This window comes from Patagioenas fasciata, chromosome 9, assembly GCF_037038585.1.
Source record: "Patagioenas fasciata isolate bPatFas1 chromosome 9, bPatFas1.hap1, whole genome shotgun sequence".
Lineage (NCBI taxonomy): Eukaryota > Metazoa > Chordata > Aves > Columbiformes > Columbidae > Patagioenas > Patagioenas fasciata.
The window spans coordinates 30,690,308-30,716,272 of NC_092528.1; the positions used below are offsets into that span (position 1 = coordinate 30,690,308).

A 25,965-nucleotide genomic window follows, 5' to 3' on the forward strand; every position below is an offset into this window, starting at 1 on the left:
TGGGAGGTGAGAGACCGCAGAGTGCATGCACGCTGTGAAAAGTCTTCCTGTTCCTTTGAATGTTAGCTCCCTGCATTAAGTTGAGAACATTACTTAAAAAACCCAAACCAAAACAAAGAGCGAACTCTGAAGGATGCTTTTTTCTAGTTTTAAAAAAGCCAGTAAGCTGTTATAGAAAAAAATATGTTATATCAGTTGAAGATGTATGCTTTGTGAAAAATGATCTGACCGGTTGCAGATGCTTTCTGGTTTTATGCTACCCATTGTCTAAAAAAAAACGGAGATCAGCTGGTGGTTTTGGATCAAGCGGTGCACAACTCATTATTTTAACAATACTGGCTCAGCTTGGGAGGTTGCCTAGGGAATTGATTTAATGCTTCTGTCATTTCACCCTGTGAGGCGGGTGTCCCACGATCACTTTGATCAAAATCACCAGTATTTGTAAAGAGGAATAAAATTTTCACTCCGTAAAAGTGAAGGAGAGGTCACCTGCTATTAACAGATCCCAGTTCTGCATGAGTCGATCTGTAATTTAAAACACTGTCGAGACATACTCGGGGCAGTAAAATGGTTTTGTGAGCAGCATCAAAACGCAGAATGAAAATGAGTCCTCTGTTCAATATTTAGCTTCCCCTTTGTTTCTGGGAAAGGCTTTAATGCTGAAGCTGTGTATTTCTGTTGATTCTACAAAGTAATCTCTCCATAAATAGAATGGTTCTCATTCAATGAAATCCGAATTATGATTTTTTTTAAGGTGTCACTAAAGATCCAATTTAATTAAAATTGATCACTTAGATGGCAAAACCAGGGCCACAGGTACAAAGGGTGGTGTGGGGGTGGTGGATTTGGGGAGGGGTAGACGGGGTATTGTTCTTGCTTTGGATTTTTGTTAATAAATTTAAAGAAGGCTGAATGTTAAAAAATATCACAAACATTCCAAATTCAAAGCAGAGGTCTGTTAGAGACCTCCTGTATTGTCTTCTACAGGACAGTTTTCCCTGCCCGTGTCAGAGTAGCTGAGACTGCCATCTGTAATGCCCTTGTAGGGTCTTGCAGAAACTTTTGTTCATGCTTCAGATTTACTTGAGTGAGCTGAAGAGGCTTTATGAGCACAGTTATTAAGTGCTTTCCTCTTGGCACAGCAGGATGCAGAGCATGTTCTGAGCAGTCGCTATGTCTCTTGTCCTGGAAGGCTGTTAGAGCCACGAACCAGCAAACCGCGGTTCCCGCAGGTGGTGGAGCAGAGCTGAGCGGCGTGCTGGAGGTTAACTGGCGTGAACCACGGGCTCTGCGCTGGAGGTTAACTGGCGTGAACCACGGGCTCTGCGCTGGAGGTTAACTGGTGTGAACCACGGGCTCTGCGCTGGAGGTTAACTGGCGTGAACCACGGGCTCTGCGCTGGAGGTTAACTGGCGTGAACCACGGGCTCTGCGCTGGAGGTTAACTGGCGTGAACCACGGGCTCTGCGCTGGAGGTTAACTGGCGTGAACCACGGGCTCTGCGCTGGAGGTTAACTGGCGTGAACCACGGGCTCTGCGCTGGAGGTTAACTGGCGTGAACCGCTGGAGGTTAACTGGCGTGAACCACGGGCTCTGCGCTGGAGGTTAACTGGCGTGAACCGCTGGAGGTTAACTGGCGTGAACCACGGGCTCTGCGCTGGAGGTTAACTGGCGTGAACCGCTGGAGGTTAACTGGCGTGAACCGCTGGAGGTTAACTGGCGTGAACCGCTGGAGGTTAACTGGCGTGAACCACGGGCTCTGCGCTGGAGGTTAACTGGCGTGAACCGCTGGAGGTTAACTGGCGTGAACCGCTGGAGGTTAACTGGCGTGAACCGCTGGAGGTTAACTGGTGTGAACCACGGGCTCTGCACTGGGCTGGGGAATCTGTCCTTGCTTCCGAGTCCGTAAGGGGAGCACTGCTGAGGTTGGCCAATGCCAGTGCAGACTGACCAAATTCCAGGACAGGCGTGTGTGTACTTTTTTTTCCATTTTCTTTGTTGTTTATTTTAGAAAACCAGAATTGTTTTCTGTAACAAAGGTGATTTCCTTGTTCCTGTCTCTGTGGGCACTGAGGGTGCTATCATTACTTTAGAGGTGAGATCCAGGAGGTGAGCCGCTGTCTGTTGCTGCAGATGGGCACTTACTAAGGTTCCCAGAAGGGCGGTGGAAGGGGAGAGGTGGGCAGAGCTGCTGGCAGCCATTTGGAAGCAAGCACCTGTTGCAGTGCTAGAAAAAAACAGGGACATGATGCTAGGGATGCAGCATAAACCTGTGGGGGTCAGGTCCACCAGTAAACAATGCAAAATCACTTCAAGGGTACTGGGCCATGTGCAACATTCTCAGTAAAAGAGGTCCACATGAGTCTCTTCAACTTGGAATAAGACAAGGTTGCTTGCAAGAAATATCAAGTGGAGACAAGCTGTTGTGTACAGCAGCCCATGCTTCATTACGGACCAGATTTACTGGAACCGACGCAAAGTTCACGTTGCTGTGCACGCTGGGCATGACCAAGCGTGCAACGGGTATGGAGTGCGGAATGTGTCAGCTGTAGTTGCGTGGGTCTAAGCTGGGCATTGCTGAGCCTCATATTCTTTGCTTGGTCTTAGTTCCAACTGCAAGTGATCAACACATTGGCTCATAGTGTCCCCACAAGAAAAAAGGGAAGAATATTGGCAATTACCAGCTGTGTCAATTGATGACAAATGCATGGGTCTTGTGGTCTTGGTGTGCAAGGTAGGTTTCTTCAGAAGCTGTGTCTGCTGAGTGATAGAGGCAGCAGTGTGCCAACGATGTGGAAATAACTCCTTAAAGAGGAGACAAACAAATTCCATTTAGGCTTCTTGAGGAATGGGGAGCAAATGCTAATTCCCCTTCAGGGTCTGTTGCCATGGGCAGTCAGTTCAAATGCTTTCTAATGCCTTCCTCAGCAGCAGGTTGTGCTGACACATGCTTTTCGTGACTTCCCACAAAGAGCGGAGAAATGACTCGAAACAAAAGCTGCATCAGAAGAGGGGAAGACTGAAGGTTTGCTGTTTGCCAGCTGTGGCTAGAGCAGATCGGAGTTGTCCGTGACACGAACTGACACATCTTGACTGGCCTACTGCCTGCGCTGGGTGGGCTGCCAGGGCAGGAGTGGGGCTGGGACCTGTTGGCCAGACACCACGTGTGCTGCTGTGTGTGACATCTACCTGCTCCTCCCTGGCAAAGGGAACTTTATGGAGCAAATTGTGGGCATCAGTCCTCTGGTGTGACCCAAGTGAGATGGAACCTCACAGATCACTGATGATGTTAGGAGGGAGATGTGCAGCCACTGCCACCTGTTTTCTGCTCCCTCAGCACCGGCTACGTGGAGCTGCAACAGTTCCCTGAGTGTCCCAGGCAGGGTTGGTGCTGGGACTAGTTGGGGACAATGAAGAGAGCTGTGATGTGATGTCGCGGGAGCAGTGACCGAAGGCAACAAATGATGATAATGCTATTTCTTGCTGCTGTAGTTTGTTAGTTGCTGTAGAACAATCAAATATTTAGAAGCAGCTTTCTCAACCACTTCAGCAAACTGACATCAGAACTGTAACTTTGGTGCTTTTTAAGCTTTTTGTTTATAGAAGATACTTTAAATTCTGGAAAGTATCCATACATTTATAAAATAGTTTACACCATAGGTAGTTGAAACTTTGTTTTTTAAGAGTAACACCAATTTGTGGGCAAAACTTGTCTTTGTATCAGCAGTATGGATCTATGGTCTGACGCAGCTACCATGCCTTGCCTGTTCTGCATGGCCCCTGGAAGTGTAACTTTAGCAGCATCCATGCAGGTTATTTTGAGTGAATGTAGATATTTGATGCTGATTAAAGTGGAGATTTGCACAGATGATGTTTGGAACCCTTAGAGCCTGGGTTTGTATGACAGTTAAATCTAAATCTGTGTGAATTCAAACCAGCTTAAATGCTTAGCCATATCTGAGTGACTGTTAGTGGCTTAGTGAAATAAGAAGCCCAAGACTGCAGATGGGTGAATGCACCATAGAATATTGTCATATTAGGATTTTATAATCTCTTCAGATTCGGTTTTCAGGTCTAACTGTGGATAAGCTTTTCATTTGATGGCTACTTTGTTCTGTGGATACAGCCCATGTGCAGCAGCTGGTCTCTGAAAGCTTGAAGGTGGTTCCACCAGAAGATTTGTTGATGCTTTCTTTAGAAAGTGAAAACATGAACTGGAAACAGCAGCTCTTTTTCTCATGTATAAAGCTTGGAAAGAAGTTCCTGTTGATAACTACTGATAAACTAGCCTAGGAGAAATCCTGCAGCAGGTTTTAACATGCTCCAAGGAAAGGACATTGGTGAGAGTGTAAATTTTCCTGGTTGCATTTTGTGGTATAAACAGAATTGCAAATGACTTCCCTCCCTCTCTTCAATATCTGTAATTTCATAATATTAGTATAACGAAGGGCCGAGCCCTTGGACTATTGAGAGCATGTTCTTGCATAAGTGTCTTCTCTCATTTCCACTGCAATGTGTTTGCCAAGCTGCTGAGTGCTGAGGCACCTTTAGAAATGATGTAGATCTTCATCTGGACATTTCTTGATTGAACTCGGAGGTTGTGCGGAAAGACCAGTGATCACGCCTGGGCAGCCCACGTGTTCCTGACGTGTGCAACTAAATCTTCTGCTTACTCTCCAACTTAAGGTAAATGAGTTAACCTAGCTCTGTTTCAATAATGGATGTAGATCTGTTGTGAAGCCACATTGCTTAGCTTTTGAAGAGTATTACGCCTCAGTATTCTCCAAGGAAAGTTCAAAGTGGTGTTTGTACTGTGATTTGGTGCTTATTTTTCCTGTTTGCAATAACTGGAAGCTCACTGGCTGCACAGTGGCATTCAGCAGAGATTCTGGGATCCCCCACTGCCACCACAGCTGCCAGATTACAGGCCAGTGTTTCTGGACAGTGTATTCCTGCTACTTAGTGCCAGCCAGCTGGGCTTTCTGCCTCCCACACAGATGTCTCAGATGCTCATAAGAGTGCCCTATGGCCAGAGCTGGAGCTAATACACTATTTCCAATCACTTAGTGTGTCCTTTGCTTTATTCTCTATTGCTCTTCTTATTTTTAACCTATTTTTTTCTTTGTTCTCTGTTACGTCACTTGTAAAATTTATCATTAACAGGTATCTGAAACAAGTGTCAGCTTCCAAAATCTGGAGCCCTCTGAATATTCAGTGTTTTCTGGACTTTCTCTTCCGTTGAAGGCAGAATTGCCAAGTACATGTGGTGTTTGTTTGTTGTACTTTGAGAGAACTTTTAACAAAGTGCTTGGTTTTACCATTCTGCAGTTTCCCCTCTTGCACAAAAAACCGAGCAAAACAACAAACCAAAACAACAACATTTTGTGCTAAGGAAAGGAATATATTTGTAACGAATCATACTTTCAGAATACGTCCACTAGGTGGATGCTGGAACAGCAAGCTCTGAAACAGGAGCTGTGGTTTTGTCAGAGGGAAGTATGGGTGAACTGCAGTATCTGTCCTGTTAGTAGGAGCCATTCACAATATCTGATTGACTTAATAATGTTATCTGTTGAAGTGCTTCAGAAACAAGAAGGGGAGAGGGCAACAGAGAAAAGGTGAGATGAGAAATCTCTCCACCCTGTGTCCTGCTCACTTAACTCCCAATTAATCTGCTTGTGCCTTGAGCTGTGCACAGGACTCAAACAGTTCCTGTCTGGTGCTAAATGGCCATGAGCTTAATACCCTCTTCACATTCGGGACCTGCACAGTGTCCAGGTTAAATAATGCAGCTAAATATTTAGATTAAACTGCTACTTTCTAAAATAGTTTAGTGCTAACCATAACAGTCACCCTGAGCTGAGAACATGTTTCTCTCGAGTGCTCTCTCTAGCTGCTGGCATAACACATTGTGATCCCTGGAATGAGCATCTTACTTCTCTGACATCTCACTAAAACATGGGGCTTTTATTGTGCAAGAGAGGAAACTGCAGAATGTGGGGAGACTCTGTTATGTTTTCTGTGTTAAAGTTCTTTTACTAAGAAGCATCTGTCACAACCTAAGCAGAGCATATGCATACTCTGCTAAATTCACAAGTATCTCATACATTCCTCTCTACAACTTTTATAATAGAATAATTTCGTAAAGCATGCATATAGCAAAACTTTCCTTGTGAGGAGTTCACCTACTATATTGATAACCAAAAAAAACCCCCACCATATTTGTTCATCTCATCTGTCAGTGTCTATACAGACATACGTATATGCATGCATACACACATGAATACATAAGTTTAACTTCTTTTTTTGTATCAAACTTGTGTGTACAAAATCGGTTTACTTCCATTAATTACTCTTGTAAAGTGCGGTTCAGTAGAACTAATCATAGCTCTTGCTCTTCTCCTTGGAAGGACATCTCTTATGGAACGCAGCTGACACGTGTTTAATGGGAATTCATCAGCCAAAACAGAAAATACAATTTCTTCAAGTTCCTGTGTTTCTGCAGACCACATAATAGACTCCCTTGCTCAGTTTACATGGCAGTACACTTTATCTAGCTATAAAGTAGATGGATTCTTGACACACTGGAGTAAGATCTCTTAGCTTAGGTAGCGAAGCACCAGTTGCTTTACCTCTTAGAATGATTAGTGCCTTGTGCCAGGCTCCGGGCTGAACCTGCGCACACTTTGCTTGTCATGAAAGAGCGAAACCCCAAAGCTGAGAAACCTGTAGAGCAGAAAAGTCTCTATTGGTTGTGTTATCAAGTAACTACATAAAGTAGTTTTGAACTCAGATTTACATTTGTTCAGACTTTTGGTAACTCATTTAAACATAATGATATGCTTACTGGCATTTTATACTCATCTAGCTTTTTCTATTTGTATAAAATAAGTTATACACGTACAATCTGGATACCGTTCAGGTCTGACCTAAACAGGATGCTCTTTTTCTGCAATGTTACTGTTGCTGGAGTGGTGTAAATTTGTGTACAGTTAAGTTCCTAAGTGCTTGTTCTTTTGGAATGATGGTTTTTGGTGCAGAGCGTGTGGCTGGTTGGGTTTAGGTTGCCTGTTTTGGTACACTACAGTAAGGCACGATCCAGACTGGGCTCTCCTGTACTCTCTGACAGAGCAAGCAAAGAACTCTGAGGACCTTCCAAAGAACTGCTGGTGTTTCTTACGGAGGTTTTCTTCCAGGATGTTTGTGTCAGCTGATGCAGCCACTTTGGGATTCTGCCCTCATCCCTGCCATGCCAGAGAACCTTTGTTCGAGGGGCCACCGTGGTGTGGGAGAACCCTCTGTGCAAGAACAAAGGGGGATTGTATCGGCAGGACCGTGAAAGGCAGGGGAGGGGGCCCAGGGCTTCCTTTCAGAGCCACTGCATGGACAGATCAATAGCAACGTTTTCCCCGTAAATCCCTCCCCCCATGACACGAGTTCTGTGTGGGAGCTGAGCAGGAGATAAGATCTCTTTTTATTTTGTGTAAATTCTTAGCGATGAATATTTGATACAATTTTCTTAATTAAAACATGGTGCCACTTATGTTTTTTATAGCCTAAAGCAAAAAGCCTGGCAGTAGGCTGGATGACAATGGTAAATGACTCCTACACTTTAAAAGTAACTAACAGCTTGTACCTTACTAATTAATGTAGAAGAGTGGCCCTAGTTATGGCAAGCTGTGAAAGCTCATGGCTGGGACGGGCAAAAGTCTGAGAAATGTAGAAATGTGGCCTGACAGAGGTAACAAGTATTACTGTTTAGCATTCCAAATTTTACTAAAATATGCCTTTAGTATAAACGATACACAGGCCGTACCGCAAACACATACTGCAGTGGAGACTCTGATAGTTTCAAGACAGAGCAAACCAGAAACCGGTGTTTCTGCAGTGGATCATTCAGACCATCCCTCCTCCCTACAGAGACAAAGTGGAGAGGCAAATCCCACATCTACAACATCTTCATTTTGTGGAATTTGCTACTAGGCCCCCCTGAAAGTAGCTTTCTGAGGAGGCTTGAACAGCAGTGTCCTCACATCATGCTGGCGGTTTGCTTGGCTACAGACAGCTGGAGTCGCTTGTGCCAAGCGTGGGTGAGAAACCAGCTGGGGTGACCGGAGTGAAGGTGGGAGGGAGATAAAATGGGAGGCCAGAGTGGGTGTGTAACAGGAAAAGGTAGCTGGATCCATGAAACCAGAGTCTTGAACTTCATAAAATAGCAAAGGGAGAAGGAGCAGTGAAAGGATTTGATGTCAGAGCAGGAGATCAAAGAGTCTATGGGGTTTTTGTTTTGTTTTCCCAGCAGCAAATATCAAAGCAATATGAACTGCTGGTTGTTTGGCTGTAACTGTGCATGACAAGTCCTGCTGGCTGGGATAGATTTTTGCAAGGTCCAACTTGCAAAACAAAAGGCTGAAATTGTTTGAATGGAAGTTCAATGAAATGACTCAAACAAATACAGCCTTGTCTTGAGTTATAACCACCAGCTTATTAATGAGTTAACTTCTACTGTTTACGTCTCTGAAAATAATTGTTCCGATTGTTGCCATTGTCCTGGATTGCGGGAGTGGAACAGTGAGTGGCTGTGATGGAAACGCTCCCGGGGCTGAAGGGGGTTGTTTCTCACATTGCCAGTGATTGGCTTCAGCCACTCGCGTTCCCCTCATCAGGCTGGTCTTTGTTTTGTGCTGGCTTGCTCTGCATTTCCATTTAAACCGGTTTATAAATATTATTGGCTGGATCCAAGAAAAATTGGCCGTCGGGGGCTTGGCCTAGCAGAGCTCTGGGGCCTTGTCCAAAAAGACTGCTCTCCACTCCCAGCACTTATTGATGATAGCATCTGTGAAAAGTTACCCGCGAATACTTTGATGGGCTTGTCTGTGCTGCTGGCAGAACTCATCCTGTGCCAGTGCTGGGAGCACTAGGTTCAGGCAGCCATCGGGGGGAGCGTTTGGGCTCCCTAGTTGTGCTCTGGGATGTTCTCAGCTGGTGGCATTTCCCAGGGAGGGTATTGCTCCTCATTCTGTTTAGTCCTGTTGGTCATCAGCTGTGTAGTGGAGGCGGGGGAAGCAGAAAAGGTGGTAAAGCAGATCAATAGCTTATCCCGTGCTTCAGCACAGGGGAGCATTGGTGCTCTGGGTTGAGAGAATCTTTTCCCTCTGCAAAGCTGGGATCCCTTGGGGTTCAAGGACACACATTCTGCATGGCTGGTGTTACTGTGCCATCTCAAAGGCACTGCTCAAACTGCCTGTCTGCAGGAGAGCTCGTCGCGAGCTCCATGGGGAATGTCTGCCGAGGGCTCTGCGTCCACATAACACTACTCTGTGCTCCTGAAATCCGGAGAGAATTACCTTTTATTTACCTTTCTTTTGTAACCTTCACTGGGGAGAATTTATAGCTTTGTGGTGTTTGCTGTGTTGTGTCTGTAGTTTGTGAAATATGGGACAGCATCATTAAATGGATTAAATTGATCATCTCTCCCTGGCCCCACAACAGCCTGCGGGGGCTTTGGGGGGTGGCTGTGACACCAGGCACCCTCGGCGGGTGCAGTGCCGGCTGGTGGGGTGGGCTCGCTCCAGCAGCCTTAACCGTGCTGCTGGGAAGGACCGGGGACAGTCCGGCTCTGGCTCCGTCCAGGTGATCCACCCACACCCACAGCCTGTGGATCCTCGGAGACTGGCATGTTTGGAGTGACTACACTTCTTGTGATGCTTTGTATGAAGCTAATGAACTATTTTGCATAAAGGGCACCAATACTTTTATAGTGCTTGCATTTCTTGTGAGTTAACTCATAATTATCAATACTCTGTTTTATTTTGTAAGGTCTCTGCCTTTGATGGTGAGCAGAACGTCATCTCACAATGAGTTACTGGAGTCTGGATAAGAAGAGCTGTCTGCAGTACTGCAGGCACTTCTTAGTGGACAACGGCGTGTTTCATGGTAAGTTAGAACTTATATTTTTGGCTTCTTGAGCTGAGATTTCCGAGGGATTGATGGATGATTTGTATCTGCTGGGAAGGCAGCGCTGGGGGGGTGCCGGGGGTCACGGACACGGGCTGCTGCCCGCGGGACGCCAGGGGGCGCTCCGGTGCTGCCTGCGCTGTCCGCGCATCCTTGCTCCGCACACAGAGCGCCCTTCCCCGAGTCTGGTTTAGGGATGTGAGGCCACCGACAGGCAGGAGCTCCTGGCAGGGAAGCAGCTACAGCTCTATCTAAAACCTTAAAGCCTGGAGAGGAAAAGAGCAGCAGTTGCAGAGGGCGGAGTTGCTTTGAGGTTAGGTGGTGGTTGCTTTTTGGGGTGAAATGGGTTGTGTTCACACGGTCTGGCACTGCCTTACACTTAAACATTTCCTCCTGAGGTGTTTCTAGAACGGCTCCAGCAAAATCTGCAGGTGCGCATCCATCCTTTGTGCTGCTAGTGAGGAGGAATTGAAAGTGTCACAAAGAGCTTGACTTCCAAATATTGATCAGAAGTTTATGCAAAATAGATGCCTAATAGTGATTCCTAATTAGTCTCTTGTGAACCACTTACATCGTAGTCTCTTGCCGTTACAGATTACGTGCTATGAATCGTTCAGTTATTAGAAATATCCTTCCAACAGGAAAGTTGGGCAATACACTGAAGACAGTTTGATATCAAATACTTCATTTTCAGGACCTCTTTTCTGTATGCTTAAAACCTGATATATGAACTTGCCAGCATGTGCATTCCCCACGCGGGTTTTCTCCCCTTGTTGGGGCTTTGCCCTTGGGTGGGTAAGGAGCAGCGCTGGGCCCGGCCTGTGCTCCTGCAGCGGGTGAGGAACCCCTGGGATTTGGGAGCTGTCCCTGTGCTGTTTGAGCGCTCCAAATTCTGAATTCCTTATTCCCTTTGAGGTCACTGATTAAAACTGTTGCTTTAGGGCAGATTCTGGCACTATTAATAACAGCAGCATGGAATGCCTATCAGTTCAAGATAGAAATACTTAAGTTTTTGAAAGCAGAGGTAATATTTTTCTCCAGAGAACCTACATCTCCATTTTCACTGTGTTTGTCAGGAACCTGGGGAGTTTTGCAGCTCACAGAACTGTAATGCAATCCCCTGTGAGCCAAACTATCTGCATTTTTGTCACTGTGACTGTGTCACCATCGATGAAACTAATGGTTTAGTGGGAGAATCAGTCATTTGTCAATTTGTGCATCTTAACAAAAGCCTGTTCAGAGATAACACCATTTTCCCCTCTAGTGCTTTTTCTCTTGCCAATAGGCACTACTAGTTCTATTTGGGACACCGGAAAGATGTTAATAACTTTTCTGTAAGTCGGTCTGGCAGCAGCATTGTCGTATTAATTCATCTGTGCACTATATTTGGGGCATGCATTGCAGGGAAGACAGTTCACAGATCTGCCATGGGTGAACCTGTCATCTCCAGGCACAACGGTTCTGCTCCTCAAATGAAACTCAGGCTGCTCGCCCAGTCCCACTGATTTCGGTGGGATCGTGTTCCCTCTGAGTTCTCCCTGACACTGGAAGGAGAGAGTCATCTCCCAGGTGTCTTGACCCAGGTTCACCTTTGAGTCTGAGCACTCTTGAGGTGATTTTGGTAAATATCTGTTAATCATGCTTCTCTCTACCATGGAACAGCTACGTTATGAATGTGTTTCTGCAGTTTTGCTATTCTGGATCAAGTGAGAGAAAAGTCTGATCCGTGCTCTGTGACTTGAGGTGGTATTTTATCACAGAGCAGCATGATGTCTTTATCCTTCTAATGCCGCGAAGGCTGGATAACGATCCATTAGCACCAAGTCCGGTAATCCGTGAACAGCTATTGAAGTGATGAGTCTGCAAAGTGATAATTGTCTAAACTAGAAGACATAATTAGTAGGAATCTTAGAGCAGAAAGATTCTATGGCTTGTTTAATTTATTTATCTTTCATTCATGACCGGATAGGAATAATTATTTTTCTCTGACAGAATCCTTCAGGGTTTCCCATTTGTCTCCTCAGCCTAAGCAAGGCGCTGCAGTGGCAGATACTTTGGCTCTGCGGATCTGGAGGGAGCTGAAGTCCCTGCTGGCCAGTGGCAGAGGACATGAGATGTGTGCATGTCCCCAGGAATGAGCATTTTGCTACTGATGGTTGAGAGAAGTTGGTTTCCTAGGGGACTGTGCTGCTACAGATAAAAGGGTTGATGGAACTTTTTAAGGGTTTACCTTTTGTCGGTGAGCCTGCTGATCCCGTAGGTCCTGACAAAGGGCAGAGGGGCGGGTGAGCAGGCTGGGTGCTCGTCCTCCTTCCTGGTGGCCACCTTGTGTTTCGATTGACCCATCCTCCTTATCTCTGAGAGACCAGGTGGGACTGAGCAGTGAACTCTGGGCTTTGCATGACTAAGTGAATGCCAGACAGCTAAACCAGAACTGACCTGTGCCTCAGACTGTATTTTCTCCACCAGATATAAGGAAATTATACTTTTTTAAAACTTTGTTTTACACCAGTGTGAAATTAGGAAAGAAAATGTAATGTGAACTCTCTGTGGGATGGGTATTATCTGTTAGCAGGAAAGGTACTTCAAACCCCTTGTGACTTGCTGACATTTTGGTGTTTGGGTTGTACGTGTCTGGGTCTGTTGTCCTTTAATTCTAATTTACACAGTGTTCTCATGATTTTTTGGTAGCTACTACTCTTATAGTTTCATATTCTGATATAGCAAGCATGGCTCTTCAGGGAGCATGCACACAGAGCTGTTGATTAGTTTATTTTTCTACATTTATGAATGCTAATATCTTGTAATTGTGAAGCAGAAAGAAGCTGTGACATGCTTAGCAAACTGCTGATTTTTCTGAGCAGTTCTAGAATAGCTGTTCGCACTTACTAGAGTCACCTACTTATGCCAATCATAATTTCTTCTGAAGATCTCTCAGAAATACAAACCTGTTGTTTAAATTGCATTTCCATAATTGTAATTAATTCTCTCTCTTAGTTTCTAATTTTATCTCTTGGCCTCTCCACCTCTTTCCATGCCTGTGTCAATAGGGACTTGACGACTGTTGGTAGGATGTCATGTTAATTCAATCTTGCTCATATTATCTAAACTACGCTCTCTTGTTCAGAGCAGTGGGCTAATTCAGTTGTACCAGGTTTATCTGGAAGGTCAGAGTACAGTGGCATGGTTATTATCTGTAATTGAACCTGGAAGAACTGTTGGACCTCACGTGCGAGTCCAATAAAAATATCCCACTGCCTCAGCTGGTGTTCTTAAAAACCACAGGATCATCTTCCCACATAGAGACGGTGGGACTGGAAGTGTTTGCTGCTCAACCGTGTTCATCTCTGGTGTTTCCTTCACACTCTTCTGGGACCTGCGTTGCTGTAAGAACGTGAATAGATGATATTCCATTTGGTCACCTCCAACTGAGGTGTTTAAATGCAAGAAACTCTTGTGGACTGCATAAATAAGAATGCTGAAGCTCTGGGTTTATTTGGAGTAATTTAAACATTGTGTTTTGTGTAAAACGAACAGCCCTAAACAAACAAAAAAAAAAAACCCAAAGCAACCCCCAAAAACCCAACCAAGGGAGAAAAACCCCCCAACTTAGAGCAGAAATGCCCAAAGCAGCCAGCAGCACTGCAGGTATCACCCGCTGGAGTGCACGGTGCCTCTGGGGGAATGGCAAGGAACCTCATCTGGAAGAAAGCACTGAACACTTCTGCTCCAGCATGGGCACCACCAGCTGCAAGCCAGGGCTGCTGGAGGACAGAACATCCAAGATGTGGCAACATGAGATTGCTCCTGTGATGTGTGTGTTGGAAGCAGATGCAATTTAGGGTGTTTTGGAGTAAGATGAAGGTGTTAGTGCTGTCCGGACCAGCTTAACACCATGTTTGAGTAAAGAGAGCTCAGGAACAGGCAGAGAATGGGACTGCAGAAGTGAGCGGGAGAATAGACGAGTCTGGTTTGTTTAGCTTGGAAAACCAGAGACTGAGAGGCGATGTGACTGCTGACTAGAAATGCATTGCAAAGGGAACGCTCAGGGAAGGAAAGGCTTATTTGAACTGATGGGGGAAGTTGGCACAAGAGCAAATTGAAAACGCAGGAAAAACTGACATACTTTGAGGTGGAGGTTGCGAAGTTTTGGGAAAAACTGTTAAAGCATCCTAGTTGTACTCTTGCTCTGAAGCTGTAATTAGTAATGGTGCTTTGAGACCATTGCATGTTGTTAGGCAAGAAAAAGTATTGATACACAACTGGGTGCCTTTTCACAAGGCTTTAACGGGGTGCTTTGAGTAACGACTGAACACTCGTGTAACGTTCAACTGTCTAAGGATTTATCATAAAATTATAATTTTATTAGAAAAAGCTGCTAATAGCTGTATTTGCAGGATATTAACATTCTTATCTATTTATGTCTGAAATTTTTTTGGTTACAGGAGTGGAGGCTGCTGCTGTATCTTGTACTCTAGGGAGTCTTATCTGCCTAGGAGCAAAAATGTCAGTTTTCCTCAGTAACAGCGCGATGCAGCACTGTATGTGCACACGAGAATGGCGAACCAGCGACAGATCTGGGTTTAAGCTATTTTAGCAGTTTCTGTAGAATACAACAGATAAGCAATTAGCCTTAAGGACTTGATGAACCTACTTTTTGTTCCTGTTGCAAGCAGTGCCAAAATACAAAGCACATCTAGGTTTGGAAGAAGATTTTGTTTGTTTTCTCGAAGTAAAAGTGGATCATATTTTGTTTATTTGCTGGGAGTAACAATGGAGGAATGGCTGCATTGTCAGATCAAACATCCATCTACTTTGCTAGAAGATATTTGGGCTAAAAGTATAAAGGGGAGGGAAAATAACCCTCCCTGTGGTGCACGGACTGGTCATCAATGTGAATATAACACTGCCCGGCCAGGAGCTGCATCTACATCATTGCATTTATTAACTTTACCTCTAAGTTTTCCTAAAGTTTGTTTAAATTCACTCATGTTTTTTATCATCTGTGGTTATTAACTCAAAAAACTTGTGTTGGTTGGTGCAAACCTTCTGCTTGAAGGGAAGTGGTTGTTTCACACAACCTTCAGAGGCAGCAGCTGGAGCGGGTTCAGTTGCTCCATTGCTTCCCCTTGGCAAGCCCTTTGCCTGGGTCAGCCCGGCAGGTAGACAGGTACTTGAGTTGTGTTGAGCATTTTGGTAGCCTTGACCGTCTTACTGAGGAAATGGGTGGGGAGCATTGTGCTGAGAACGCTTTCTTCCACCCCTGGGGAAAGGGAAGTGCAAGGATGGAAACTTCATTCTGCACTTGGATATCGAGGTCCTGAGCCACTGCGGCGGAGCTTTGGGACGGCGCTGCCATGGGTGTCGTACTTCCACTGCCTTCAAACAGCACAAGAGACGTTTGAGTGCCCCAAAGTGCCGGCACAATATTTTTCAGTAATTATTTTACTGTCCGACGATGTGCAGTGACAGGTGAATTTGCAAGGGAAACTGCTGGTGTGGATTCCTGCGTGTGCTCTTGGGCTCTTGTTTCAAGAATATCCAGCTCATCCTTCAAAAGGTTCTTCCAAATCACCCACGTACGTACAACCTGAGTTGAGCAGTGGGGAAGAGACTTAGCCCAAGGCAATTGCTTATTTTGAGAGATCATGTCAAAGATTTCCCCAATGTAAAGGAGGCAGTTGTGCACCATCTTTATTAGGTGAGCACCTACTGCTTGTTACACAACCAGCTCTGGACAGCTTGCCCAGAAATTGCTTATGGCCGGTGTTATTGCAGTGCTTTCTCCGTTCATTGTGGTCTGAGAAGCTGAGCTTTTGTGCAAGTTCTTGGATATATTTTTGCTTCGGTGATCTTGAACTTTTATGCCCAGTGAACGGAAACATAAAATGCATTATGTTTTACTTTTTATACAGTGAAATGGTCTATTTTGGTTAATGGAGCACAAGAGTTTTGGGGGAACAATATAGATTCTTTGCTGAACTGCATGTGTATGTTGGGCTTGGTGTTTGCTGATGGGCAGTGCTTTATAATTAGCTCTGCTGAAGCCTCATGCAAGCCCTATGCTTGAGGCTACAGTGCTAAAGATATCAGTTGGAGACTGCAGGATTCAGCCTTACATCTTAATTGTCAACTTCAATTCAAGTTTTATAATGATGCTTGGGAAAGCAGGACAAGATAATAGTGCAGTAATTTATATTTCAGTTTATATTCTGATTCATGTAGCGGAAGATCCACAACTCATTCCTCGAGACAACCAGCTGTAACTGAAAATAGATATACAAGAAGGGCATTAAAGAATTTATTTAAGTTCACACAGATTAAAAAAAGTGCCTAAAATGACTGAAGAAGCATCCTCCCGGTGCTTCCTTGAACGTGTAACTGCTTTACAAACGCTGTGTCTGCCCGTCTGTTGGTGAAAGGGAACTCCGTGTGTGGGACCTGTCCCAAGCCTGTGGGTCAGGGGGTGAAGTTCTAATGCCAAGTGTTCTTCTCCTTCCATCTCTGGATGTTTTTCAGCTTTCCAAAGAACTGTGTCTTTATTAATGACAAATGAGTTGATAAAGGCTTTAATCTGATAAAGATGACAAGTTTTTTGTGCAGCTAATATAAAGTTTTGTTCACGAGGAGGTAGTATTACAGTTTAGGTCCATGATGAAATTTAGATGGTGAATATGAAGATGTTGGTATCTTATTTCATTATCTATTTACTGTAAGAGTTCTCAAATCAGCTTTCCTTGCTCTTCAGCAGAATTAGTCTTTGTTCTGGTTTCTGGTATTTGACAGTGAAAAAGGAAAAAAACTGATGAGCCAGAAAATTAATATGCTTCTGATGCTGCGATATCAAAGCTGGTAGTTAAATCAGATTCTCTTCTATTGGAAAACGAATATTTTGCAGTAGAACTCGCGTTGTCATGTCTCTGTCCAGTAGTCCAAGCCTGCACCAGGCTGGGGTTTTGCCCTGGAGTTGCTGGTTCAGGTTTATATGACATAAAGGCGTTTGCCATGCTTTTCAAGGGGGTTTGTAGCTGGTTTTGTAGCCCAGCAGCCTTGAGCTGTCTGGGGAGGAGAGGCTGAATGTGTGTGTTCTTCCAGGGAGCTAAAAATATTGGCATTGGTTTGGCAGCTACACCCCACACCAAGCCAGTGCCGTTGTCCCTCTGGCCTTGCTTGCAGCACAAAATGGGACACGTTTCCCTCAGCCCAGCCAGGAGCTGTGAGCTGAACTACAGCCTGTTTTAAATTAACGCATATCTGTAACTATGTGCGGGGAAGACACGAACCACAGTTTGCATGTATTACAAGAAAGCTTTTAATCTCCTTTTTAAATGAAATGACAGGGATAGTGCTTTGCTTTGTACCTGGAGGTACTTGCTGGTTTATCTCAAAATAATTCCAGTGGTTTAATGATAAAATCTTTTTTGAACGGCAAATTAAGAAAACTGGAAAATAATATTAGCCTGGAGGAGATGGATTTTGAGTGAATGAACACCTCCTCAATACATTGTAGTGCTTTTGTAGCAGAGATAGTCAAAACCTTAGAGGGTGGATCCTGTGTATTTTGAAACCAGCTTAGAAAGATGGAAACCGGACTTCTGAGCATGGAAATCGTTGGCAAAGGTCTCCCAGGGAAGGGTTTGTGAGGCAGAAAACTGTAAGGAGGAAAAACAGGCCCATGAGTGAGTCTGTTACATTTCCTGCCAAACCTTGTCTTGGATTGTGCGGTACGTATGAGACAGTAGTGGCTGTTGAAAAGATGAACTGTTGTCTTATGGTGATCATTGATGTTAATGAAATACAGGTGACAGAATAACAATTTCATCCTCAGGAAGCTTGTGTGTCCCCGTCAACGCGGAGACTTTGGTGGCACTTTGTGTGACGTGGCTGTGCAGAAACACGCCCAGCAGGAGCGCTGTGACCTGCCCGAGAGCAGAGCGGAGCAAACGAGGAAGATGTGAAGGTTACTTGGCCTCCACTTCAATAAGATGTAGCTGCACTGTCAGATGGTATAAAGGGAAGTAGTTGCTTTTTGGCTTTTCCCTTGGCAGACAGTCCAGCTCTAACGTGGTGTCTTCAAGGGCACATGGGTTTAGATCTGACTCTGGCTGACAGCGCTAGGGACTGGATGCAGAACCTGGCTTCTCAGTGAAGAGTTGTTACAGAGGTGGCTTTTGTTTGGTTGGTTTTTTAAGTTGAATAAACATACAAGTATTTTCATACCATTTGGCACATGTCCCCTGAATTACATAGAAGTCCTAATTTGTTTGCTGTGGTGTTCTTGCAAACCCATATAGCATGCTCTAATTTCTAAAGCCATATAGCATTTAAACACTTCTGGTTTTAAAATGAACTTTATTTTGAAGGCAAAATAATAAGGGATATATTAATGATTGGGGAAGCTTTCTTACAGAGCAACTTTGATGTTGAAGATGCTTGTGTATAGCTGCTCTCACTGTTAATAGAGTGATAGGAGTGTGGGGTAATTTGCACTTAACACATTATCAAGTGCAATCTGATACATCAAGAATTAAACTATAGAGTGGTGATGGTTTTTTGTTGGTGTTGAATTGCAGCTATAACACATCACCTCGTCTGACTGAGGTGTGATCCGGGGGGTGATGATGTTGCTGTCCCATTTCCCACGTGAGCATGAGTGGCGCTGTCTCTGCAGAGCGCGGCTCCTGCCGTGTGCTGTGTCCTCAGCTGGGAGGGTGATCAGAAGCACAAACTCTGAGTGCAGCTGAGAAAAACCCCACAGTGGGCTTGGGGGGATGTTTCATTTTATAGGGTGTTAGATATAGTCAGCCTGTATCCTGCAGTGTACCGTCATCTATCATGACCTGTGGTGACTGTGTCTTACGATTTGTGTTGGCAACAGCTAAAAAATAATGATTTCTCAGTAAGTAAAACGTGTCAGCTCCACTTGCGCCTTGTCTCGTATCTCACCCAAGTTCTACAGGTGTGTAGAACTATGCTGAGGTTTTTTTTTTCCTATTCCTCCCAGCCATACTGTTGTGTAACTTTTTCCTAGCATGTGCTAGACAAATTCTGTCCTTGAATCGCTGTCACAATCTTTGAGAATACAGCTGGGGATTCCTTTGGTGTGCTGATGTAAAAAGAACAGCTGAACAGCAAAACAGAAAACACAGTAAATCACAGATGCAAAGCGTTATATATTGAAGCTACTTTATTCTTGCCATGCTTTTCATCACTGTGTTCCCTTGGCCTCCGTCATATGTGCAATTTATGCAAGTCTGAGTGCTTCTGCCCGTTGTTCCACACTGACTATAAACCTACTGATTTCAGTAGCATTGCGTTGGCTTAAACAAGCCCAGTATTTAGCCAGTAGCATGGTAATTTTGTACAGCTCCTGGGAGGGCTAGGGCTCAGCATCTCGCAGGAGACTCCTTGTTCTTACGAAATCAAATGCTCAGTGATGCACAGACTAACCCATTTGCATGCCGTGTGTTCCAACCGGCCTGATTCTGCAGCATGGCTGCTCCCCTTCCAGTTACAGACCAAGACAAGAGGAGGGGGCACAGACCCTGGGGACGGGGCGTGCGGTCCCCGGGGTTCTCCCCTCCCACCTCGCACACCCCGTGGCTGCAGGCGCTGGGAGTTACTTTGGAGTGAGGGTGGATTTTCTCTTCTGCATTCAGCCTGCGTCACTCTCCCGTTCTTTAGCCGGAGTAGGGTAATCCGCTCCCCGCCAGGCTCCCGAGGTGCCGGCGGGATCTCGGGCAGCTGGGCCGTCCGGCCGTTACACGCTCTTACTGCCCGCGCGTCTGCATGGCTGCGCGACGTGCGCGCCTCTCGGAGCCGGAGCGGCGGCCGCTCCCGCGCTCCCCCGGCAGCGGCTCTGAGCGGGTGCCGCCGGCCGCCCGCGCAGCCTGCGCGCCTCGCTGGTGAAGAAACTTGCCTGGTATTGTCTCTGGATTTGTGTTTTCCTGCCTTCGTGTCGTGGATCATCGAGATTTCATCGCTCCTCCTAAAGAGCAGCGCTGACAATGTTCTCCTGTACTTCTAAGGATTGCTTTCCAAATGTTTTAGCTCTGGAGACATGAAGATTAAACTGAGGCTTTCCTGCAGTGAGAATTTCCATTCTACTTGCCAATAATGCATAGGTTACAAATTTAATGGCAGACCTTGAAGTATATAAAAATTTAAGTCCAGAAAAAGGTAAGGATGTTTGGAATTACTGTAGGTAGAGCAATTTTTATATTCACTTGAGAGCAGATTTCTCCGTGAAAACGTGGATTGCGTGTGAGATACTGCTCCCATGTTACAGGTAAACTGCGCTTGTGTGTTACCTTAGATTATTGCAAATGTGTTTGCCTTTATAAAAATTATTGACCTTTTCATCTGTTGGTGATTTTGCATGGATTTCTATGGAAAAGAGGTGGTGGTGTGGATTTTGTTTCCTAGTAGCACTTACAAATAGTATAACTTATATGCAAAGGATGTGTAGAATTCTGCTCAAACAGCACTGGATGAGAAAGATGTCTTTTCAAGAACGGTAGGAGGATGATACAAAAAAGGAAGAGGTCTTGAATAACTTTATTCAGTAACTTCTAATTTAAAATGTCCAAGTAAACTCTGTAGAAAGGAGGAGAAATCGTGGTAGATAAAGTTCATGTTTATGTTTTGCTTATTCTTAATGGCTTGATAACACGCTTTTAAAGAAATACTTGCAAAATATATTTAACAAAGAGCTGGCTGGTCAAAATCTGCTAGTTCGGAAGACGTTTTCTAACAAGATTATCTACGATTTCCAGACAAACTACTCTAAAATAAAGGCACCAGAAGTCATGGATTGTACTTCGAAATGTCATTTTGCCTGCTATGAAGCATGTTTAAAAAATCTAAGAGTAGTGTTGAGGGTTGAGATAGCACCGGAGGTTGGTTTGGTTGTGGTGGTTTTGGTTTTTTTTTCCTCTGTATGTAGCAAGGATGACTTTATTTGATAAATATTTTTGAACTTGGGAAGGAAATAGGCACAACTATACTATAAGAAGTTGAGACTATTATTTTTGTAGCGTCTCCAGGAAAGGCCTCCCGTGTGACAGTTGGTATGCTACAGTTCACAACGCTGTATTTTATTTTGGAGGTTTTGGTTCCGCAGAGCTCTACATTAAGCTTTGATGCACGTGGTCAGGTAGAGGAGACCCGGTGTTACTCCATCTGCTTTCTGAGGCGCAGAAGGTAATGGATATGTCCCCATTTAATAATTTACAAGAGCTGGCTTATTTGAAGGGGGTTTTTGGAACAATCCTGGAAGAAAAACATCAGGTTTAATTTTTGAAGCTCATATAAATATGTATTTATGTGTAGATCAACACACTTCATACCACAGTGTTTAGTTGACAGTGAAATTCAGTTTGGGGTTATTTTGTAGCCACTGTTCCTTCACCATATGCAATAGCAATTGTCAAATTTGTGTGAAATGTTCCAGTTGGTAGCACCACCGTGTCTGTGGAGGTGGTTAAAGGATGCAGAACCAAGGACTCCAATTCCACGTCCCTTGGTTCGGGTTGTGCTGTTGGTGGCATCGCAGTGGGGTCTCGGCTGGGCTGCCGCGTGCCCCCGCACACAGGAGGTGACACGGCTCCGGGCAAGTGCACAATGCTGTGTTTTGTACGTGTGGACGTATTCATGTGCTCATCACCTCCTGGTGGAAGCTGGATCACAGCCCTCGCACAGTGCACGCGGCTGTTCAATAGCACCTGGATGAAGGAATGTATAATAACCGCGGAAATGGTTAAAGGGGCCTGTAAGAAAGAGGGAGACAGACTTTTTAGCAGGGGCGTCTTATGACAGGACAAGGGGTGATGGTTTTAAACTAAATGAGGGGAGATTCAGGGTGGCCATGAGGAAGGAATTGTTGGCCTGAGGGTGGTGAGAGCCTGGCCCAGGTTGGCCAGAGAGGTGGTGGATGAACCATCCCTGGAGACATCCCAGGCCAGGCTGGACGGGGCTCTGAGCAACCTGAGCTGGTGGAGATGTCCCTGTCATGGCAGGGGTGGCACTGGGGAGCTGGGAAGGTCCCTTCAACACAAACGTTTCTGTGATTTTATGACTGCTGACCACTGTGAATGAGGAAGGTGCTTATGTTCAAAGAGACATCGTCAGTGTGATAACGGGCACAACACAGCTTCCCTTGGGTGTGGGTCTTTGGCTGATGAGTCGTGATGCTTTGTAGTTATCTTGTTACTGCTTTAGCAGAACACCTTGCAATGACAGCAAACCCAGCTGTAGGTGAGGAAGGTTTTGCCTGGTCTTTGTCAGGTTATTGGTATTCTCAGCAGTGCAACAGATGACTGGTTTGGCGGCATTTTCACATGTTACCAATAGAAACATTGATCAGCATGAAACTCAGATGCACATCATTATTTTGGTAATAAAATTACTTTGGTGTTTGAGTCAATTCATTGTTTGTCCACAGATGAGTTGCTGTCTGACTTGCACCGAGCTAATTTGAAAATAGAGTAGGGAGACATGTTTCTTCAGTAAAATGACTGTTTCTGAGGAGAGTGAATAAATCAGTTCGTATCATCAGTTGCACTGTCGTCTTCATTCAGTACCTTTAAAGGTTAATGAACTCTACCCTCAGTTCTGCTCTGCCTTTTCCCCTCCTACTCTGGCATGGAGCTCCAGATGCAGATGAATTGGGCAGTGGAGGGGGAAGCGATGTTCCCCCCAGCCCAGCCGCTGTCCTGGGACCGGGTCATTCTCCGACCTGCTTCGTCCTGCAGCTCCAGCTGCTCTCGTGCCCTGTGATCTATTCCCCTCACCAGGCGGTGATGCTGTACAGGTGCCAAGGGTGCTGTGACATATTGCTATTTGCTGAGAAATTTGCAGACATCAGAATTCACTGTGCTGAAGCTGGGATGGTTCATCCTCTGCACATCCCGGTGTGTGAGCTTTATGAAGGGTGTTCTGGTGGGGTTCTCTTCTTGTTTTGCTGGAGAAGTTAAGGAGGGTGGTAAGATATAAAGGAATGGCATTTGGGGGGGGTGGATACTGGGGTTTGACACAGCTCAATATGTTGCAGTGGGAAATGTATTTAATTGAACTCCTGGGTTGTACGTAAAGGATCAAGAAACAGGGATGGCATTTAATGCTGTACAACAAAGGCAGGCTTAGAATGAGACATGCTTGGTTCTGGGATGTGTGATCCCTCTTTATGTACTTAGCTGCTTTTTAGAGGGCAGACATGGGATTCTGGAAGAGAGCGAGCTTGTAGCTTAGTGTTTTCCATCGTGACCTTTGAATCCAGAGATGTAGCTCCTGGGACGCCTTTCAGACTGCTCTTTATCAATTGCTGTGTGGCCTCAGGGGAGCTCCTGTCTCAGCACAGGTGACTCAGCCCAGCTCCTTTGGGCGAGTTATCGCCATCCCTTCTGGTACCTGAACAAAACAGACCTGCAGAACAATGTCTCCTACTCCTTGTGAATGGTTATGGCAGCATGAAGATGCTGCCCGAGAAGCCAAATGCCCTTTGCTAGCTCTGAAATGTGCTGTGGAGGCTGTCAGAGCAGCACCAACAGACCCGGCCGCCGCCTCCTCCTTGGCAGGGGCGCTGGAAACTCTCCTGTTCTGCCCGCTGCTGCCTCCACTTGCTCTATAGTATCACAGTCAGTTGCTGTGCCCTCCCTGCTGAGGGATCCTTGTGCAATAATGAGGATTAGGATGTGCAAACTTGTTAAATGTATTTGCCTAATAAATCTTTGTTCCTTGCTCACTCTGTTGATGTGACATGTTTTGGCAGTTGGCCATGTCTATGGTTAAGTGATTGTGCTTTTCAGTGTTGATAAAGAACCAATACCATAGTCTTAATGCAAAACTTAAGTCCTTAGCCGTGCTGGGCTGCAGTGGCACCATGGCTCTCAAAGTGAGCAGCTTTGATGGAACTTATTTCTGAAGGAAGGAGATCTTTGTTGTATTTCGGGAACCAGTAACGGTCCTGAAACCTGGGCTCATTTCTTGAAGGTGGTAATCAGAAGTCTGTTGAGCGAGCAGAAGGAAGGTACACTTGAGCAGCGGTGGAAAACGTGCATTATTCATTGTATCTGGGGGCTGCTCTCTCGGATTTCAGTTGCTGTGCTGAGATGGAGATCTCAAAAAGGGGCTCATAGGCCCTGTAAATAAGGCCATGTTCTAGCAAGTTGTTTTCTGCATTGCACAGTGCTCTGTAGAAGATAGTGTCGATGTAGGAACAAGATTTGTGAATAAGGAAGATTAAAACTCTTTTAGGATCAAATTGTAGGGCCGGGTCTTTGTTTTGAGGCTTCTGGTTCCTTTCTGGTCTCTAAGTGCCAAAGAGGAGGGGGCTTCAATCTGGGAAAGGACTCTGGATGCTCCCAGGACAAGAATAACTGATGAGTGTCAAAGGTAATCAAGGACCAGCTATGGAGAAGGCATTAAGCAAAAACTTTTCTCTTGTAACATGAAAATGAGTTCAGTTGGTCATCCTAGAAGCATTAAGCCAGCAATCTCAATGTGGTAAACTGAAACAGGAGGTCCTATGGCACAGGTATTCCTCAGAACCCTGACTTCGGGGAGTTACTGCTCCCAACACCAGCCCATTCTCAGACCTACAAAGAGTTGAGACTATGCTGATAGTTTATTTTATTTTTCCCCGCTCTGGGTAGTATATGATTTTGTTAAGTTTCTCCCCTTTTTTGTTTGTGTATGATTAGTGAATTTACAAGCATGAGTTGTGTTTCAGATTTAATGACTTTCATTGATTGTAGGCCATTCACGATTGTTTTGAGTAATCACAGACTGTGCTTTGCTGGCTACTCATTTGGATTCTCTGCCCTCTTGGAGTGCAACACCTGTGCTGTTTGCAGCTGGTGGCTCTGCTGGTGTGTCTGGCTTTCCCGAGCATTCCTGGAGATTTGCAGAGGTGGGAAAGATCATCCCTCTCATGTCCATGGGCTTCACAGAGATCATGATGTAAGAAGCTCAATGTAAAGTTCCACGAGGGGCTGGAAGAGTTGCTGCAAATCAGTTAAAATCTGGTATCAAGTATGAGATGTGACTGTTGAAAATGGTCAGTTCCCCCGAGCTGCCTCTGTGCTCCGTGCTCTTTTGGGCTGTTACACAACAAACCAGCAATCACCAGTTTGGGGATATTAGTGGTGAGCTGGAGGTTGTGCTGGATATTAGTGCTTTTTTGTGGGATTTAGAGAAAATGTGCTTTCTGGGGGTAGGGAGCAAATGGCTTTTAATGGCATTAGCATAAAGGCAAACTTACAGCATACTAATGGTGAATAACTGACTGCAAAATAAGGTGATGAGAGTGTTTTTTGTGATCACATCCAGAGTCTCTTCACTACTTGCCTCACAATAGTTTAACTCTGTACCATTCTGGAGTTTGGGGGGGCTTGGGGGGGTGTGCTTTCTTCTTTGTGTGTTTTTCAGTGCCTGCTTCTGGGAATGTGCATCTATGTCAACAAAAAATGGGCTCCACGCTGGGTCCAGGGACGCGTTTCTGGTGACAGGAGCAGGCTGGGACTCTTCTGTTGCTCACCAACCACCCACTTCATGCTTAATAGCATGCTTTAACTTGTAGTCAGACTAGAAGATCACAGTAGGTACCTTCCAACTGGAAAGATCATATTATATTCTACTTTTTATATAACAGCCATGCTCAGACTTCAGTTTGTGGGATTTTTAGGGTTTTAAGTCTGAGAACTTGAGAGAATGACTGTGGTGCCGTTGGGGCTTTGACTAAAGATAAACCATGCTCTCCATGGCTCAAGAGCAGTGGCCTCAGGGGAGGCGTGGGCCCTGCTCTGGTTCCTGGGACACCGCAGCACAATAAACCACAGGAGGTGCCGCTGATGCAACAGCACCTGCTGCTGGAAATGGGGGTCTTTTTTTCTTCTCTGAAGAGAGAAATGGGCTAGATACCTGCAAAGTATATAGTCAAACCAAAAATACCGCCTGTAGGGGAGAAGAGCTGATGGTGCAGCTAAAAAAGTAACTTCTGCGTTTTATGGGT

The 25,965-nt window shown here is 45.2% G+C and overlaps 1 protein-coding gene across 7 annotated transcripts in view; it reads left to right on the top strand.

Moving 5' to 3' along the window:
- The window catches only part of PLCH1 (phospholipase C eta 1), a 69,714-nt gene that overhangs the window by 1,976 nt on the left and 41,773 nt on the right, over window positions 1–25,965 (top strand). For 5 of the 7 annotated variants that reach the window (XM_071812774.1, XM_065844858.2, XM_071812777.1 and 2 more), the window contains exon 2: window positions 9,819–9,935. In XM_071812774.1, coding sequence (XP_071668875.1) covers window positions 9,857–9,935 — 79 coding nt within the window. In that variant the 5' untranslated portion in view covers window positions 9,819–9,856. Of the gene's footprint in view, window positions 1–1,802; window positions 4,686–9,818; window positions 9,936–19,805; window positions 20,136–25,965 lie in introns of those variants that run through there. The other 2 variants (XM_071812773.1, XM_071812776.1) reach the window with 2 other exon arrangements.